Here is an 18842-nt window from a genome sequence, read left to right on the forward strand (position 1 = left end):
CTTAAGACCTACCTAGAGAATCATCTCATAAAAGGCACCCCAGGGATCCAATGGGCAATCCAGGCAGAGAATTCACCCCAAATTCAGAATGTCCTTCCTTCCTTTCTCCCTACAAATACTTATGGAGAGCCTACCCTGCACCCAGTTATGTCACCGAGGACAAATCAAAGCTCCTGCCTCAAGGAGGCATCTCCTTCTGGAGGTAGTTATAGTCTCCCCCCACCCCACTGCCTTTGGACTGCTCACTGGCAGACAGGGTGTCCCCATCTTGGGCAGGCCCCTGGAGCCCAGCAAGGACCCCACTCAAGGCCTTCATGCCTGTGTCCCCCTGCACCCCGGCCCTGGCTCCTTGGCATATCCTGGTCCTGTCTGTCTTCAGAGCACAGATCGTTCCCTGAGATGACACCAGAGCTTTATCTGTCACTCGTTTATTCTTCCAAGCAGGACCCAGGTCCGTGAAAGAGAGACAGGTCTCTGCTCTCCGCAGCTGCATTTCCCACATGTAAATAGCACTTACTCTCTGTGCACTCCTTGAATGTCTAAGTCAAAGTTGAACACGTGCCTAACTATGATTGTCAGAACATGTGCAATGCTCAGTCCTGCCTGTGGGCTTTCATTTTTAACACTTCATTGGGGCATAATTGATACATAACAGCATGTTCACATTTTAGGTAAAACTTGATAATTTGAGATACACAGCTACCCAAGAAACCATGACCATCATCAAGGCGGTGAACAAAAAGAACACATTTTACATTCCCCCACCCCCTTCCCAACTCTATACCTGCCCCAGACCCCAAGCAGTTCTCCCAGGCTCAGCTTGGATGAGCTCTTCTCAGACAGCTTCCCCACGCGACAGCCACCTTCTGTCCCAAGGCCTGACCGCTCTGTCTCATTGCAGGTAATTGGCCTGTCTGTGTCCCTCAATGGATGGACCAGGAGTTCTCTCTCATGTGGCCCTGAACCACGACAGGTCCCAGTACATATGTACATGATACACGGGTGGGGAGGGAGATGCTGGTGACAGAAGGTGACTCTCGGCTCTTTGGGGCCAAAGAAAACCACTTGAGTGGACTTGTGGTGGGGTGGTACATTTCATCTGAGAGGGAGCCAACAGCCTTGTCTTGCACCTGGTTTCCCCGCACGCCCCAGTGCCGGCCATTCCTGGAGCACAGAGGGCCATCTCATGGCCTTCCAATGGGCCTGGAAGTCGAGCTTCATCGTGACTGGGACCATGAGGTTGGGGGCAGGCATGCTACCTATTAGCAAGAGGGCATTTCAGAAGACTTCCTACTGCTTCTACTGCCCTCCCTCTTCCTTTTGGTTATGGAATATTAACTTAAAAAGGAAAATGCCACAGACAGAGAGAAGGATCCATCTTCCCCCAAGCCAAGGACTTGCAAGGAGGGCAGACTAATTTTATTAAGCACAGGGGAACTTCAAAAAGCTTCAGGGCTTTAAAGGCAGACATCAACGACCCCAAAGTTAGTTTAAGTGCTACATAAACAAAAGCCTAGGGCTGGAGAAGCGGGGGCTCCCGGCACTTCTTACGTTCTCATCTGACCAAGTGGGGCCAATGTGCGGGCTGGCAGGCCCTGCAATCCTGCTGGTGTGTGGGGCTGGTCAGTTCACTGACCTACATTACCACAATATTTTTTTAAGCATCCAGGATAAGGTAAGGCGTGAATGGGATTTTGCTGACCCTCAAGGAGGGGCCCGAGGAGGCTCCCTCTTGCTTGCCACTTTGTGGCCTCCCTGGGGCTGGAATGGTGGTTTAGAAAGGATTCAAGTTCAAAGGGAGTGCCCGTTTCACTCCTGTTCTCTTGTTTTATGGCTTGGCCAGAAGGCCTAATGGCACTGTGGTGGAATGTCCCCTCCTGGTAACTTCTGTGTCTTCAATTCCACTTGTAGGGTCAGGCAACGTGGGTGAGAAGGCTGGCCTTCGGTGCACTGCCAGGAACCAGTGTGGTCTTGGGAACGCTGGCACCGCCCTCCCCCCCACCCCCCCACCCTCCTGCCACCGCCTGCTGATGGTCTGTGCTGTCATTTCCAGCAGCCTAGGAGGATCTGTCCAGGAGCCTGAAGATGGCCTAGATGGGCACTACGGACATGAGCTGCCAGGACAGTGAGAGAAGCTGGCAGCAAACTCCTCCTCCCTCAGACTATCCAGCTCTCAGCACCTCCTCTCCCATACCCTCCTCAGCAGACGAGAGCCACAATCTGTCCTCAGCCATGCTCTGGGAGAGGAACCTCCACAGCATTAGTGAATCTTCAGAAAAGCCCTATAGGATTTCAGCAAAGTGAAATGACTTGCCCAGAGTCACACATTCCAGCTTCCCCTACACTCGACCCCATGGCATGAGAGCAGAGGAGAAGGAGGTGTGGCGGCAATGAACGAGCCCAGCCAGGGCACTCCCCACCCTCTGGGCTCCCCTGAGCCATGCCAAGACTGGCTGGACCCAAACTGGCTTGCAAATCCAGACTCATTCCTGCCAGTCCCAGCTCCTGAAAACCCCAAGCCACTGGAGGAGCCACCAGCAGTGAGGGAAGACAGATGGAGTCTGGCCGCTACATGGGAGGAAGTGAGGCGCAGCCCGAGCACCCAGCCAAGGACGACCTGCCGGCCCAGTGGGCGTGATGCAACGGGAAGGGGGGCTGGCTTCCTGGCTGTTGAAGTGCTTCTGGTCTGTTCCGGGGCTACCCGGGGTGGAGGCTGCCAGGCCCAGAATGCACTGAACACCAGTGAGGCAAGCTGCAGACCCCCCAGGGCCTCCCCAGTTTCTTCATCCACAAAATGAGGCTGGAAGGAGGGTAAGCTTTCCTCCACCTATGGTTATGGGGCCAAGAGGCAAATTACCTTTCTGGTGAATTCTAGTACAGCCTGGGAGATGTGGGCACATTGGAAATAAGAAAGAAAGAAGGCTAAGGGGATGGGGAACCAGGCATGAGGGACGGTGGAAGGAGAGGAGGTGTTTAGCTAGAAGCAGCAGCTAAGAACAGACTTGAATGCTGTCGTCCCACATGGCTCTTAAGGTTTCACACAAAAGGGCCAAGTCCAGAGGGAATGCTAAGCTCCTGCTTGTGCAGTGGGCCAGAGCCTGGGCTCTGGAGCCAGGCTACTCTGGCCCTAAGTCTTGGTCTTGTGGTCTTAGAGACTCTGGCCCATGGCCTAACCCCTGTGGGCCTTAGCTCCCCATCCACAAAGTGAGTTAAGAGAGTTACGGCAGGTTCACACAGAGTTGTCATTGGTCTGGCCTGTGTTCCCTGGACAGAGTGTCTTCCTCCCTCAGGACCCACCCTGCTGCACCACACACAGGAAGGCGGGTGGGGGTGGGGGTGTGCAGGGGCAGGTCCTGCATCCCCCGCCCCACTGGCTGCCACACGCAGACGTGAGCAGACATTGCCGACAGACCACGGCACTCTTCCATAGCCCCCCGTGGGCAGCGGAGCCCCCGGCAGAGGGCTGTATTGGGAATAGGCAGGGACAAAGCTTATGTGTGGGTCTCGGCCCAGCCACAGCTTGTCGGCACGGGCCGCCCCAGTTGGAAGAAGGGTGGTCTTGGAAGGCAGGCGTTGGCCCAAGTGCACTTCTGCATTCCCAGAACATGAGCCCTCCAGATACTACCAGGGGTGTGGTGCAAAGAGGGGACACCCAAATGATCGCTAAGAGAAACCTCATTAAAAGTCTGGCTATGGCAAGGGATGGTAGCCCTTCCTGCAGGTGGCACTGAGAATAGCATTTCTGGGGAGCTTCTGGAAGACCAGGGGTCATCGTTTGTCCTGGGTGTTAAGAGGGCAGAGAGCTGGAGGTAATGCATTTTCTCGGCCCTATCCATTTCTAGAACATGTGTGCTTGCCCAGTGGCTGGGCTCGTCTCCAAACTACAGACTCTTCCAGCTAAAGGAGAGAGACCTCAGAGATCAGACACCGGCACATCCAATGAGGAAAAACCTTCAGAGGACAGTTGGAGGCTTTTCATGTTGAAATCAATCACTGTGACGTCAAACCACAGGCAATGCATGTGGGACTTACTCAGCAAGCCCTGCTCCTCGGGAACAATGCTGAACCTGGGCCAGTGCAGTTACAACAATAGCTCTAAGTGGGGACTTTCACTGTTTGCATGAATACTTTGCTTCGCTTATGGCCTTCAGTCACCGGAGGGCGAGTTCCCAAAGAGCAGTCACTGGTTGTGCATGGAAGCCCAGGCTCTCGCTTCCATGCCAGGCGAGTCCCTACTGTCCCCAGCCTCCGAGTGGGAACCTGGCCGCCAGTGCACATAATTATGTCATTACATGTGTGTGTCTCTCTTGGGGCCTGGCTCCCATGATGAGGCTTGGGAAGTACCCAAGTCCTGAAGCAGCTATTGGAGAAGTGGCACCAAGGAAAGAGGGACAGCCAGCTGTGCAGTGGGGCCCTGAAATGCTCGCTCTGCTGGCTGTGGGGAGGACTGGGAAGGTTTGAGTCTGGACTGCCTCTTCAGCAATATGACCTTGGGCAAGGGACTTCCCTGACCCTCAGTTTCTTCCTCTGAGAAGGCTGTTTTGGGGATTAGGGGTGTTGGTGTTGGCAAGAACAACTAAGACATACTCAGAAACCACAAGATGGAGAGTTAGCTCATTGAAGAAAAGCAAGGATGTGAACATCTACTTTCACAGAGACTACATGCCAGTGGCCACTCTTGGGACTCTAGTTCTCTCCGTCGTACACAGTGAGGTCCTTGCGGAGGACAGCAGCCAGGGAAGGGATCTGCGATGGAAGAGCTCAGAAGTTGCCTGGAGTAACCCGCAAGGCTCCTGCATAGGGTGGTAATTCTGCCAGAGCACTGGATGGCCACCAGGACTGACAATTTCCCCAGGGGGGAACAGCGATGCTGTTGTTCTGGTATCTAGTCCAGAGGCTGCCTTTTCTTCCCTAACAGCACAGGGCCATGGCAGGGAGCAGGGAGCCTTGGAGTGGCCTGCAAGGTAGGGTGGCTGGTGACCTAGGGCAGGCATGTCACTTTTCTAAGCCTCAGTGTTCTCTCTAGTGAAAACAGGGAGAATGTGTCCACCTTCAAGGCTGCTGTGAGAAGAGGCAAGCGTTCCAACGTGAAAGACTGCTCTGAGTGACAACCAACCTCACTGCCATCCCATAGTGTCAACCCACAAAAGCAGCCTTCAGTTCGTCTCGTTTGATCAAGTGAGTTGCAAAGGCCCAATGAGAAGGCCTAGGGCAGGCCAGGCTCTGGGCATCACAGAAGGCGCCCAGCCGAGGAGACCTCTACCTCTGTCCCACCTCTCCGGCCAGTGGGGCTGGCTTCCTCAGTCCCAGCGATGGGCAGGCCCACACTTGTCTGCAGCAAGCTGCGCCTCCCAGCGCCCCACCCCTATCCCCAGCCTCCCTCCCTGGCTCTATCCTGCATCACCCAGGCAGCAATACAGGTAAAGCTGTCTGTCTGGAGCACCTAAGGAGGTATCAAAGCACAGCTCACCAAGGCAGCTGCATTTTTATGGAGGAAATACATATAAATATATCAATCAATCAATCAATCTATCTATCTATCTATCTATATGAAGCTCACTGCCCTTCAGCGGCTGAAGCAAGACTTCCTGGTCTCAGACGCTGACACTTGGAGGGAGGCGAGGGGCCGAGGGCTTGGGCCGGAGCCAGAGCACTAGAACAGCCATCTGATCTCCCCCGGCTTCAGGGGGCACCTCTGTTTTCTCGAGTGGCCTGGGAACCGACACAGCCCTTGGCCTGTTAGACAAGGGCCTGGGGCAGCAGGGGTTAGCCAAGTGGCCTAAGGGGCCAGGTGGATGGCCGTGCTCGCTTCCCCCCAGGCAGGGGTCTGTCAGATGGCCCCCCACTCAGAAAGGGCTGCAGGGAGCCAGGGCCGGCCTGCACCCTGGCCAGCACGCTCTCCAGGACCCTGGGCACATTAAACAAGCCATCAGCAGTGGAGCGGGGTGAGCCAAGAGCTGGGAGGCAGCACTGCTTTAGACTTCAAAGCCGGCCAGAGCTCCCGGTGGCGTCTGCGTGTTTCCACTTGGTCGGGCCGATGCCGCAGGCTCCTTGGCCCAGCCCTAAGGCCTGTCCCATCCGGCGCCAGGGTGCCAGAGCCAGGACGGTCGGCATGCCTGGCGTGATCCCACCACAGGAGGGGTGTGGGCGCCAGCGTCTTGCCACCACCCCAGCTGGGAACCCAGGCATCTATGCCCTCAGGGAAGTCCAAACAAATAGCAATGAGGAGAGTCACTGCCTAACAATGGCCCACCATGCCAGGGACAGCACTCAGCATTTTATATGTACTCATCTTCCTGCCTTACACCAGCCCATGGAGTAGGGAGTATAAGCCCTGTTTTTCCAGTAAGGACACTGTGCGAAAGAGACTCCCCCGAAGTCTCACAATGGGGGCCATCCAACATCCTCCTGGGGCCCTGGCTGGAGCCTGAATTCCCTGGGCCTTCATGGCCTCAGCCTGCAGACCCTGCCACACCTGGTCTCCTCCTCTGCTCTCTTCCAGCCCTGGTCGCAAAGAGGCATCCCAGTGGTCCTGCATGCCTGCCTCCCTGGCCTGCCGCACCCTGAGACCCAACCTCCCAATTCGTGGCAGGCCAGCCGTGGTAGCTAAGGTGTGAGTATTGTCTTTGCCTTGGCTGTGAGGTGGGTCCGAAAGGATTTTTGAGTAAGAGCTGGCACGACCACCTTTGTTCAGGAGAAAAACGATATGGGTGGAGCTGTGCAAGCCTCTGAGGCAGGGAGGGAGGTAAGGAGGGCCCCTGGGGTGTGGGAGCAGTCAGAGGTGTGAAGTGGACCACGGCAAGGCAGGCAGCGCCCAGCACTCTGTGTCCTCGGCACGGCGCCCTCAGAGGCCCCACCTTTGCCCAGGCAATTGTTACAAATGAGGAAACAGGGCCCCAGAGAGTAAGTGGCTTCAGTCAGGCCAGACCACTCGACTCAAGCTGGGGTACCCAGGTAAGAGGGGACAAGTCTGGGGACCTTGAGTGGACACCCACTCTGCAGGCTGCCCCGGATGACCCCACTCAGAAAATTTCTCCAGCACAATCTGAATTAAGTCCCAGCCTTCCTCAGCCCCCAGCTTGCATCGCTGGCCCTGCTGGTGGCTTCAACTGTCAGCCCACCTGCCCCTTGGAGCTCCCTTCCCATCCTCTAGCTGCTGGATGCCCTGGGCTGAGGGCCCTTTTCCAAACACCCAGGGCCAGACCTCTGGGCCCCTGCAGAAACAGTGCCTGGCCCTGGGACCCCCAAGTCCTACCAGTCTGACCAGTCACAGGCCACAGCTCAAAGTCACCAGCTCTTTGTACTTTTCCCTCACTAGATCACCTCCCTCCCGCAGCAGAGACCCTGCTCCTCATCCTGCTCCCTGCAGCCCCTCTGAATGCCCCAGGCATTCTGTCCTCATAGGAAGGACACATTTCCTGTGATTCTGGCCCACTCAGAGGGGGGCAGCAGGTGTGACTCTTCATGTGGCTACGAGGCAAGGACCTCTGGAGCATGGCCCAGCAGCTCCATTCCAGCTGAGAAACACTCTCCAACCCCCTTCACTTTCACCAGGTCTTTGCACACCTGCAAAGAAAGAGCCTTTACCTAATTGTTCTCTTTAAATACCTCTGCTTAAAGGGAAACTTCACTTCGTACCCTAGAGAGAAAACAAGAGTCACCATAAACAGGAACCTGATGGTAAAGTAAATATGATTAAAAAAATGAATTGGATCCTAGTCACAGACTGTTGGCTCCTGGAAGGATGTATCTTGGTCCTGTTTTCCTACCCGTTCAAAAGGCAGATTAGCATGGAACACAGGAGTGTTAAAATCACCTTCAAGGGAATCTAAGACTTTCTTTGTGATGTAATTAAAGGATCAAAGGAAGAAAAAAGAAAAGAAAAAAAAAAACCCAAGAAAAGAGGAAAAGTTATTACAAGGAGGGCTTCTACATTATATAACAGTATGAGAAAAAGTAAGGCTTTTTCGAAAAGCAACTTGCTGCCTGCAAATTTGCAAGTTGCAAACACATGGAACAATGAACAAATGCACAACATCAGTGTGTCTATATCCAATCTTCATTTCTAATTTTAATGGTTCATGTTTTCTACTTTTAAAAGTCTACTAGGGTTTTCTCTGTGGCCACAGGTACAACCAGAACCTAAGTTCCACAAGGACAGGGATTTTGTTTCTCTTATTCACTGCTGTATCCCCAGGCCCTGAAAATAGCACACAGGTGTTCTACAAATATTTTTTGAATGACTAATACTGAAAGTCCAGTTTTGTAAATGTTCCATGGATAATAAAGAGAAAGTGTATTTTTTAAAATTTCTATCTAGAAATCAAGCATAGCGATCATGTTATGAGTTGGTGTCCTTATCTGTTGTTTAGTTGGCCTGTCCAATTTCAGAATCTGCATTCTAAAGTGCCCCAGTATAATTATGACTCCATTTTTTACCAAGTTCTCCTTGGATTTCTAACAGATTTTGTTTCTACATGTTTGATAGGTGCAAGTTTGTAACCATGCCCTTTATCATTACGCAATGTCTCCCCTTATCTTTGTATTTTTGTCTGAAATTAACTTGTCAGAAATTACCACCCATACTTTTTGTTCAGTAACCTGATGTTTCTCTATCCTTTTATTCGTAGCCTTCATGTACCACTGTGTGTTTCCTATAAATGGCATATTTGTTTTAATCCAAACTACTGATCTCTGTATTAATAGGAGAATTTGGCCACTCATGTTTAGTATAATGACGGATATAATGACTTCCTTCTGTTTTTTGTCATTATTTATGTTTTTGTTTCTCTCATTTTTGTTGATTCAATCAAATACATTCCAGTTTTTCCTTTGTGTGTGTGGAAGTGCTATACTTTCCAGTTCCATTCATAGTTTCTTCCTCTTTGTGTTTATAATCTGACACATCTTTCTATATCTTTACTTGAAAATGGGATAGTAAGAATCTCCCTCACCACCACAGGCTCTAACTCCCTTTCCCAAGCCTAGAAAGACTAGCCCTTTAGAACACCTTCACTTCCCTTCTTCTCTCCCTCAGGTGAGGCCTCTGGAGCATTTCTGTTAACCTGATCTCCATTTTCAGGACCTAATTCCTGAGGACTGCAGACAGAGTTGAGTACCTGTGGTTGTAAATGGTGATTAGACTTTTCCTTGCAGGATGCTCAATGTGTTTCAAGAGTCCTATTTATCCTTTAGATCAGAAGTGGACACACTATAGCTAGAGGCCCCAATGCTGCCCAGTATCTGTTTCTGTATGGCCTTCAAGCTAGGAATGGTTCTTCAATTTTCCAATGGCTTGAAAAACACCAAAAGAAGGATATTTCCTGACACAGGAAAACTATGAGAAATTCAAATTTCAGTGCCCATCAATAAAGTCTTACTGGCACCCCACCACACCTACTTGCTTCTACCTTGTCTACGGCTGCTTTTGTGCCCCAGTGTCAGAGTTGAGCAGCTGACCTAGAAGGTACTGGGTGCCATGACTCTGGGATGGCTTCACAGCAGCTCACCCAGCTATATGTTTTATTTATTCAATTCTATTATCAGTGCACAGGCACCATGTCAAAACAGGAAAAGTGGACTTCGAATGTCACACTTTTTATGCCTGGTGAGGTGCAGATTATTATTTTATCGAATTACATGGCAGAGCTCTGTGTTTTTTATGGACTGTGTTAATAAAATACAGCATATACTGACATCACAGTAATCCCAGCTCACAGAAAAAAAATGAGACGATTTCAAGCAATACATCTCATCACAGCAGAATTTCTTCACAAAACAAAAAGACAGAGAATAGAATACAATCAAAGTAAGTTTCCAATGGTTCATTTGTTAGCCAAGTGAGGAAAGCCATTTGCTGGTGGTAAGTTAATTAAATCGTGTTTGAGTGTATAAAGTATCCAGAGAAAAGAAGCTTGTTAAAGATGATCAGATTTGGGGCAAGGGCAACTTCTTGGACGTGGCCCAAGGGCCACAGACACTGTAGGTGACACCACCATATGAAGTCTCATCTGCAGAGTTGGATCCATTCTCCAGTGTGAGCAAGTGAAGCAGAGCACAGAAGTAAGAGAAGACCTAGGGAGGGTTAACAGCTGGCCTCTTCATGTGCCAAGCACTGTCCTAATCATTTTGTATTTATCTCACTTCTTTCTAGAACTTACCACTACCTGAAAACATCTAAGGTACTCTTCCTTGTCAGTCTCCCTGTGAGAACAAGAATTCTGCCTGCCTTGCTGTCTCCCCAATGCCTCGCACACATAGGAGCTAAGTAAACATCTGGATATATGCATGAATGTCTTTTAGGCAATGGGCTCAGAAGGACTATATGCCTTAAGTCTGTCCAGATGGAAAGTATCCATTCAACATATATCTGTATAGGGCTGGGCCTTCCTCGTTTATAAATGGAGGATGTTGCCCCCATGGGGCAGCTCTGCAAAATTCCCTGGTCCTGCCCATGTTTCCACAGTAGGAGTGGGTCAGGCTGGGACTGAAGCCCAGGCCTCCACGTTTGACCAGTCTGCCACATGGCAAAGACTGTGGCCAACTAAGTGATCTGAAAATCTCTGTGTACTCTGGGTCCTGCTCAAAGCAAATGGGGTTGCCTTTTGGAGTAAGTCCAGCCTTCTACTCATGAGCTGTACTAGGAAACCTCCTTCCTGTTTCCCCTGAGCTAGACTTAACTCTTAGGTATGAAGCCACTTCACCGTGAGCTGGAGACAGTCTGCTCTTCAAATGAATGAGCCTGTTGATGTAAAATGGCTGCCCAAGGCATACAGTTGTTACATGGTACTGCTAAGGGTTGAGTCCAGGCTGTGTGATCCCAGAAGTTCAATGCTTACCAACCTGACCAAGAAAAAAAGTCTCTTGCCAAGGAGACTCCAGCTTCTTGAGAGCACACTAGCCTCTCAGCTCACTGGGCAAGAATTTAACAGATATGCTGGAGAGATAAGGGCTCAGAGGCCAGTCAGTGCTGGGTTCAAATCCTCACTTGACCATCCTGTGACCTTAGGCAGGTTGCTTCACATGTCTTGAGCTGGTCTCCAGCATGGCTGCCTTTGCAGAGGGGCCCTGATAGCCTGAGTTCAGAGCAGGAAGAAAACGAGCTTTTTTTTTTTTGGAGTAACTTTTCATATTGTTTGAATTATTTTTTACCATATTTTTACCATTGAATTACCTCTCCCAAATATTTACATATAATTTTAGGAGGAAGAAAGTGATCTACTTAATAATTTCAAAAAAATTGCATAGAAAAATAATAACTTCCTCCTTGAATTTTTATAAGGCTTCAAAATAAGGTATGCAGCCCATAATGGCACATGGTAGGTGCTGAGTAAAAAGAGTAGGGATCTGCTGGAGGGGGGCAGGAGGCAGGTGTATTCCTGCCCCTGGGCCCAGAAGCGAACCTGTGATATAGGACAGGTGTCCATTCAGCTAGAGCCTTAAGGGGCTGGTACGGGGTACTCAGGAGCTGTGCTCTTTCCTTCCTTGCAGGACCCCAGTATCAGGACTCCTCCACACACAGCCATAGCCCTGCCCGAAGCAGTCTCTGGTGGGAGGGAGGCTTTCCGCTCAGGCTGTCTGCGCGGGGTCTGCTGACTGTAAGTCTGGGGCTCTTCTGCCTCCACTTCTGGCCTCCCCGAACTGAGGAGGAAAGGGCCAGTGGCCCCAGGGACACCCTAGCCTGGTGGCAGGGGCTGGCTCAGCACGTCTCCTGGACCCCCCGCCACGGCCCCTTAGGAGGCAAGAGGCATTCGATGGTATGTTTACTTGCTCCTCACAAACCCACACTCCTCATTCTCGAAGGAAGTCACTGCTGCTCCACCACCAGCAGGCCTGTGTGGGGAAATTAGACCAAGAACTCACCAAGTGGGACATTACTCCATGACAGATATTTCACCAGAGAATAATTATACTTCATAAGACTGCTAATAAATCAAGTGAGACAAACGAGCGACGTGCACTTTATCACCTTCGTCCTCAATCAGCATCTCAGGGCTGGCCCCCGGCTGAGGGAGCATTTGTGTGGCCCTCGTGGTCGGCCCTTGACCCCTCCTGGCAGCCCTGGGAGTTTAGGCTGCTGCTCCGCAGATGAGGAAGCCAACCTTCACAGAGGGACAGACAGCCAACAGCGGTGGATGGGGTGGAGGGTGGAGGGGTGGGGGCAGTCATGGCTCCAGCTCCAGGACTCCAGCAGCAGCACAGGCTGACCAAGCCTGTCCGCCTGAGTGGGTGAGGCTGGCCTCGAAGTGCGAGGCCTGATTACAGAGCTAAGGATCCTGAGTTTCAGATGGACTGTGAGCGGGTAAGTAAGCAACTTCTACCGATTCTCCCATCAGAGGGCAGGTCTAGACACAGGCAGAAGAGGAAGGGAATCGGGCCTGAGTCCCAGGAAGAATCCTGAGAGAAGGAGGGAGTGAGTGGGAGCCTCTGCAGTGAGAGTTCCAGAGGAGAAACGTGGGGATCCGAGAGAGGGGAAAGAGACAGGGTCGGGGGGTGCACTGGGGCTTCCACCCAGCCCCAGCTGGCCCCCAAGACCCTGACACTTTCTCCCGAGTGCCTTTTTGGTGAGGGTCAGACCCCATGCTGGGGCCCATGCTGACATGGGCAGGGCCCTGCGCTCAGAGAGGTAACCCTCATCCTGCCGTTTAAGGAACGGAACTGCAGCCTTGCTGAGGGCCTCCCAACACTGGGGTCTCAGCACAGCCGTGCTCACCCAGCTTGGATAGGAGTCCCAGGACCACCCACAGCCAGGCCTGCTCTGCAGGGGCCCACAGCCGGGGAGGAGTGAGGTTTGGACATTCTCTCCCCATCTCTTTAAAGTCCAGGAGGCAGGGATTCCCACTGAGACCTACAGTGAGAGACAAGCGGGGGGACAGGGCCCACCTGACAGAAGGCAATCCCAGGACTTCAGGACCTCCTTTGGGTCTAGGCTACTGCATTTGCCCCCCTCATGAAAGGCCTGTGAACCAGATTGGCTCACCCATGGCTCAAGACCTGTATCCAGTGTTGATACCAGGAACCTTAGGAAGCCAGCAGCCCAGGCCTCCCACTGTGTCCCCTTCCTGTACCTTCCCACCTCTTGCCCTCTGACACCCCTTGCTACCATCATTCCCTACACCCCCACCCCACAGGCTGAGGACCCGCTTGGCCAGGCCCTACCCCATAGGCTAAGGACCCGCTTGGCCAGGCCTGCCCTACAAGGGTTAGCCATGCTCCCTCTGTTGATGTGACCCAGCAGCCACCCTGCCTGATGAAGGTTCAGCTCCTACTGAGGACACAAGAGCAAGGGCCTGGTCATCAGGCTGGGAGGGGCGAGACCCGGCCTCTTACCTGTTGCTCAAGGAGGCCACTGACAACACTGGCTTCTGGCCCAGGTGAAATGCTGCTGTCTGCAACAGTTAGCATGAGGGCCCGGGGCTGCTCTGCCCTACACAGCCACCTTAACCCCTGAAGGAGACAGGAGCAGGTGCCGTGGGGCTCCCCTGCCTTGGTGCAGGCCCCGGCTCTATGACTGAGGGCTAGGAGAACGCAAGCCACTCAGCCACTCTGGGCCTCAGTTTCCTTGAAAGTTGGGACCAGAGGCCTCTGAGGTCTTCCTGGTTCTCATGATGGACCCCAAACATGTCCATCCCGGCCACCCGGGCCCAATAAGTGAGGATGATGGGCGGAGGGACTGCTTACCCGTTCTACAAGGCCATGTTTGTGCTTCAGCTTATACACTTTCAGCCTGGGCAAGAAGCTCTCAGCATAGTCCTTGTCCTCCAGGCCGTGCAGCAGGACGCCGTGGAAGGCCAGCCGGCACATGTTGGCATGAATGTCCGCATCTAGCCTGGAGCCAATCACCAGGCATAGCCGAGGGCAGGTCACAGGCTTCTCAAATTCCACAAGGGCCCACTGCTGCCGTGGGCAGCTGCCTTCGGCGGCCTGGCCCGTCTTCTTGTCAGCCTCATCACTGTCCGTCCCCGCTGGTGCCAAATCCTTCTCTAGGTACTGCTCCTGGAAGAGGTATTCTCGAGAGAAGTCAAAGGAGTCCAGCACAGGTTCGTGGTCAAAGCTGTCGGGGGCAGGGCTGAAGAACATCAACCGGCCCATGACCGTCTCATGGCCCACCGTGATGTGGAACTTGGCTTTAGTCTGCAGGGGCGCCCGGAAATACGGAATCTTCTCCACAGAGATGATGGCTGCATGGACAGTGTGCAGGGACTCGGGGGCACACACTAGGCCACGCTCCAGCAGCTTGGGGTCAAACTGGGTGACGCAAATGCCCAGGCGGTCTCCCTGCATGGCTGAGGTGACAGGCATGTGAAACATCTGCATGGATTTCACCTTCTTCACCACCTGGGGGGCAGCAAAAGAGAAAACTCAGGAAACGAAGAGCCTTGAGGCTGGTGGGGAGGGCCTCCAGCTGGAGAAGTCCCCATCCCAGGACTGCCAACACCAACCCGGCCCCGGGCATGGCACCCCAGAAGAGCTCTGGGGAGCTCAGACTCCCCCTTGGCCAGAACAAGCTCCACCCTGCAAACATGAGGCTCGCGGGGTCCCCTGGTCCAGGATGCGGATGGTGGTCACGGCAGCCAAATCCTCAGCTACCTTAGCTCCCTCCGTCCCTCTAGTCACTGCTCCGCCCCAGACCCCATTCCAGCACTTTCTCGCCTTCAGCCCTCTGCAGAGGCTTGTCACCACATGCAGAATGGGTCCCCTAGGTCCTCAGCCTGCCAAACTATGGCCATATGTCCTTGAGAGCCCAGGCCAAACCCCATTGCTCTAGAAAGTCTACCCTGACCCACAGTGGGTAGGGTCTATCCCTCTCTCTTTGGTGCAACTCCAAGCTCCTCTGAGTCATACACAGCCTGCTCTGCTGTCACTGCCTATTCTGTGCTGATCTGCCCACAAGCCTGTGTGCTTCTCCAGGGCAGGTCACAATGAGGGACTACAGTGTGACAGGGACTGTTCTGGCGGTGGGAACAGAGTGAGAAACAGCAACAGAACTACAAATACGTTAACATTAACTAAGTTTGTGCTGATACTATTATGAAGCTTTGTGTGTCAATATATAACTAACATAATTCTATACATATAATAGAGTATTATATTACATACAATATGTATACATATATAAAAAATATAAAGAAGGCCTAGCGTGTAAGGGGAGGTCTGGCTTTTCAGAGCGGTGGCCAGGGAAGACGTCTATAAAGGCGATGACTCAGCTAAGACCTGATTATAATAAGTTATGTGAAGGTCCAGAAAAAGAGAGTTCTGAACAGGGAAACTAATGAATGTACAGGCCCAGGATGGAGGCTCTGTGGGTCTGAGAAATAAACAAAGAGGCGGGAGGGCTGCAGCAGGGAGGGCAGGGAGGGCAGGGAGGGCAGGGAGGAGAGGGCAAGCTGGAAGTGGCAGAGGAGTTTAGGCAAAGGAGTAACCCGATCTTATCTCTGGAAACCACCACACCAACTACTACACCAGGCAGATTTCTGCACCCACAGTTAGTAAATCAGGAACAGACATAGGAAAGGCTCTAATGAACGTTGCGTAAATCAATGAACATTCCTACTAAGATCCACTGTCGGAGAGATGAGATCACACTTAGTGCAGCAAAGGAATGGGTAATGTATTTCAGAGAACCTGCCATCGAAACTGGCTCAGTTAAAGACACTTTGGCCTTCGGGTTGTCGAGCACCTTCATCTGCAAAGCCCGGGTGTGTGGAGCACTCGTTTTCTCCTTGGATAAAGGGAGAATGCTGAGCTGCTCTGGGCGCAGGAGGCCAGGCCCTTTCCTGGAGAGCCATAATACTCAAGTGTTTGTTTAAAGATCATTAACTACCTAACCAAGAGGTCAGGGGGCAGAGAAAGTGAGAAGTGTGGTGTCAAAAGCCACAGCCAAGATCAATCAAAGAGAAACATAAAACATCTCTGAAATGGTCTACAAGGGCAACGGGAAACTAAGATTTTCAGGAATGCACCTCAGAGTAACCGGAGAATATTATCTTACACTAAGCGTCTGCCCAGTGAGGCAGGCCCCAAATCACAGCTCTCCCCCCCGCCACGCACCCCAGGCCTGTAGCTGCCCAGTGAGCTGTCCTCTGGCCCCCACCCCACTCGTCTCGCTTCTCCAGGAGAGCTTTCTAAAACATGTCGGATGATGCAATTCCCTTGGCACCGACCACTACACGGGCTCCCCTCTTCACTTCCCTACTTTCAAACCTTTTGGGCGTAGCTGTTGTGAGTAGGCAGAGCTTCTGGTCATGTGAAATTCTATAGGGAATCAGCCCCCTGGCCGCCGCCCTCCCACCTCCCACACAGGGGTAGCTGCTCAGGGAAGGTCAGGGGCTCTTAACACCCCCTTGGCTGCCCCATCAAGGACTTCTGCTTGGCTTCTCCGCATGGCCTGTCCCACATTCTCCCAACACCTGAAGCCACAACCAGGGGCAACTTGAACAATTCCCTACATACAGAACCACATGTGCATTTTGCCTGTGAGGACCCTTCTCCCTGGGACTTCTTCCACCTGAAATTCCTGTTCATCTCAGGAGACCTCCTGGAACAGCTTCCCTGCTCACTCCAGACCGAGCTGGTTACTCTGCTTGGGTTGCTCTGAAGTGGACTTCCTGTGTTGCCATCGCTGCTTCAGGGTTCTGCCAGTCTGTGCCTCCACGTTCTTAAATTACGAGAGTAAATATCCGTGGCCCCATCGTCCACCCTGAGAACTAAAACATCACCGATAACTTCACTGTCCTTCTGTGCTCCTCCCCCACCTAGGTCTCCTGCCTGCCCCCCAGCTGGAGGCAACCACTCTCTTGAATTTGGTGTGTGGCGTTCCTTTCTTTTTAGATATACATGTACATGGTTGTGTGGAGGCTCACTACATATGTAGTACATATGCCTAATCAATACTTCGCTTTGTTTTCTGAGTGTTTGAACTTGGGAGTTTGTGCCCGTGCCGCCTACACCTGCAGCTCATTTGCTGCTGATGCTGTATGTCACAAAGCACACACAGACCCCCTCCCATTCGGCCACCTGTCGATGCGCACCAACTGGTCATGTCCAGTTTCTTTGCTGGAAAATGGTGCAATGAATTCCCTCTCAAACCAGAGTCCTGCCTGATGCACAGCACAGGGAGGGTTCTGAAAGACTGGGGCCCTGGACCAGAACTTCTGGGTCAGGGGTGAGTGAGGGCTCATGTCTTCTAGATGAAGAAAGTACCAGTGTACACATCCAGCTACAGGCCAGAGACTCTTGATGGATCCGTGTCTTCTCCAACATCTGTCATGGCCAGATTTCTTAATATCTGCCTATCAGACTTGCTTATTTCCCCCTTTTAAATCCAGGTTCCTGTGGCTGTATCTTGGGGCTTAGCGTAAAGGGCGGCTGACAGACGCTGCTTATGGGAGACCCAGTGAAATCCCCAGGCCGTCCAAAGAGAATGGCTGCATCTCATTCTGGAAGAGAAATGCCCCCCATGGCAAAGGAAGCATGGAGCAGAGATTCCGGAGCAGCCAGGGCCTGAGTGACCTCTTGGTGTTTCAGATGCTCCACGGGATCGCAATCCCCCCATCCCCGACTGTCGGCCCCCACCCCCACTAGCAAGTCCATCTCCAAGCAGGCTTCATTAAAAGCATGTTCTTTTCAACGGGGCTTGTGTTCTTAGGACTGAAATAATAAAGAATGCCTTAAGAGGGCACCGTGAAGAGCAGAAAGACAAATAACTGTGCAAATCAAGATTTCAAGGGCCCAGACAGGAAATTGTGAAACAGATAAAGATGGGGACAGGGCGGCGAGGCACGACTGTGGGCTCTGGTGGGGGCATGCAGCCACATCCGCACACGGACTCGCCGACAAGCCCCCATTCTACAAGACAGCCTTCGAGAATGTAAGAGACCATGGAGGACGCCAAAAATATGGAAAAGTAGTCTTGCCAACTCCAGAATGGGGCGGGGGGGACCAAAAACAGGCCTTCCTTTCATTTATGGGCCAACTTTGAGAGAGTCCTTCCATCTACTCAACAGCTCACTCGGATTTACTGATATTCAAGTTGAGTGGCAGAGGGCATTCACTCAACACGTGTTTATCAAGCTTCTCTCACAGACCAGGCGTAGGCCCTGCAGTGATACAGGGTGAGCGGAACGGACTCTGGAGTCTACTGCTGGGGGTCAGGGAAAAGGTGTGTGGGGGGCAGCTTATAAAGTCATCAACTGATAAGTGCAGATTACAAAACCACGGCGAGGTTCTATGGGAGAAAGTAACTGGGTGATGCAATCCTTCCTGTGTCATCGGGGAGGGCTCCCCAGAGGAGGTGGCACTAAAGAGGAGACCAGAGGAGTAGAAGAAACCAGCCACAGGGGCTTCAGGCAGAGAGAAGAGCAGAGCAGGTCTGAGGCTCTGAGGTAGGAAAGAACGCGACCTGTGGTGGGGTAGGGGGGTGGGACTGAAAGGCAGTGGGCTAGCTGGAGGGGTGGGGGCCGGGGGCGGGGGCATCTGGTTGGAGACATGGGCCCACCACCTTCACCATGAGGACACTACCCCCGGGTGGTAGTGGCGGCCTGGGATTGAGCAGAGGAATAACACGTGCTCTCGTGCGCTTTGACAAGGTCACTTTGGCTACAAGGTGTGGAGAAATAAGAAAGGAAAGAGAGAAAGCAGCAAGGAAGGAACCGTGCAGTACCATGCTTCGGTGTGCTGACGGATCGGATGTGGGGACGACAGAAACACAGGCACATGACGACGGACTCCCCAGTCCCAGCTGGAGGAACAGCCTTGCGCTGCGGTGAGGAGGGGTGGCTGAGAGATCCGTGCCTGGGAGAGGCCTGCGAGGCAGCTGGCAGCAGGTGAGCACAGAGGTCGGA

The 18842-nt window shown here is 52.6% G+C and overlaps 1 protein-coding gene across 5 annotated transcripts in view; it reads right to left on the reverse strand.

The window, feature by feature from the left end:
• EEFSEC (eukaryotic elongation factor, selenocysteine-tRNA specific) overlaps nt 1-18842 on the reverse strand; it is a 249570-nt gene that overhangs the window by 48120 nt on the left and 182608 nt on the right. For all 5 annotated transcript variants that reach the window (XM_032336962.1, XM_032336797.1, XM_032337040.1 and 2 more), the window contains one exon: nt 13681-14337. In XM_032336962.1, the coding sequence (XP_032192853.1) occupies nt 13681-14337 (657 nt within the window). The remainder of the gene's footprint in view (nt 1-13680; nt 14338-18842) is intronic.

The sequence above is a fragment of the Mustela erminea genome, chromosome 1, assembly GCF_009829155.1.
Source record: "Mustela erminea isolate mMusErm1 chromosome 1, mMusErm1.Pri, whole genome shotgun sequence".
In the NCBI taxonomy this organism is placed as follows: domain Eukaryota; kingdom Metazoa; phylum Chordata; class Mammalia; order Carnivora; family Mustelidae; genus Mustela; species Mustela erminea.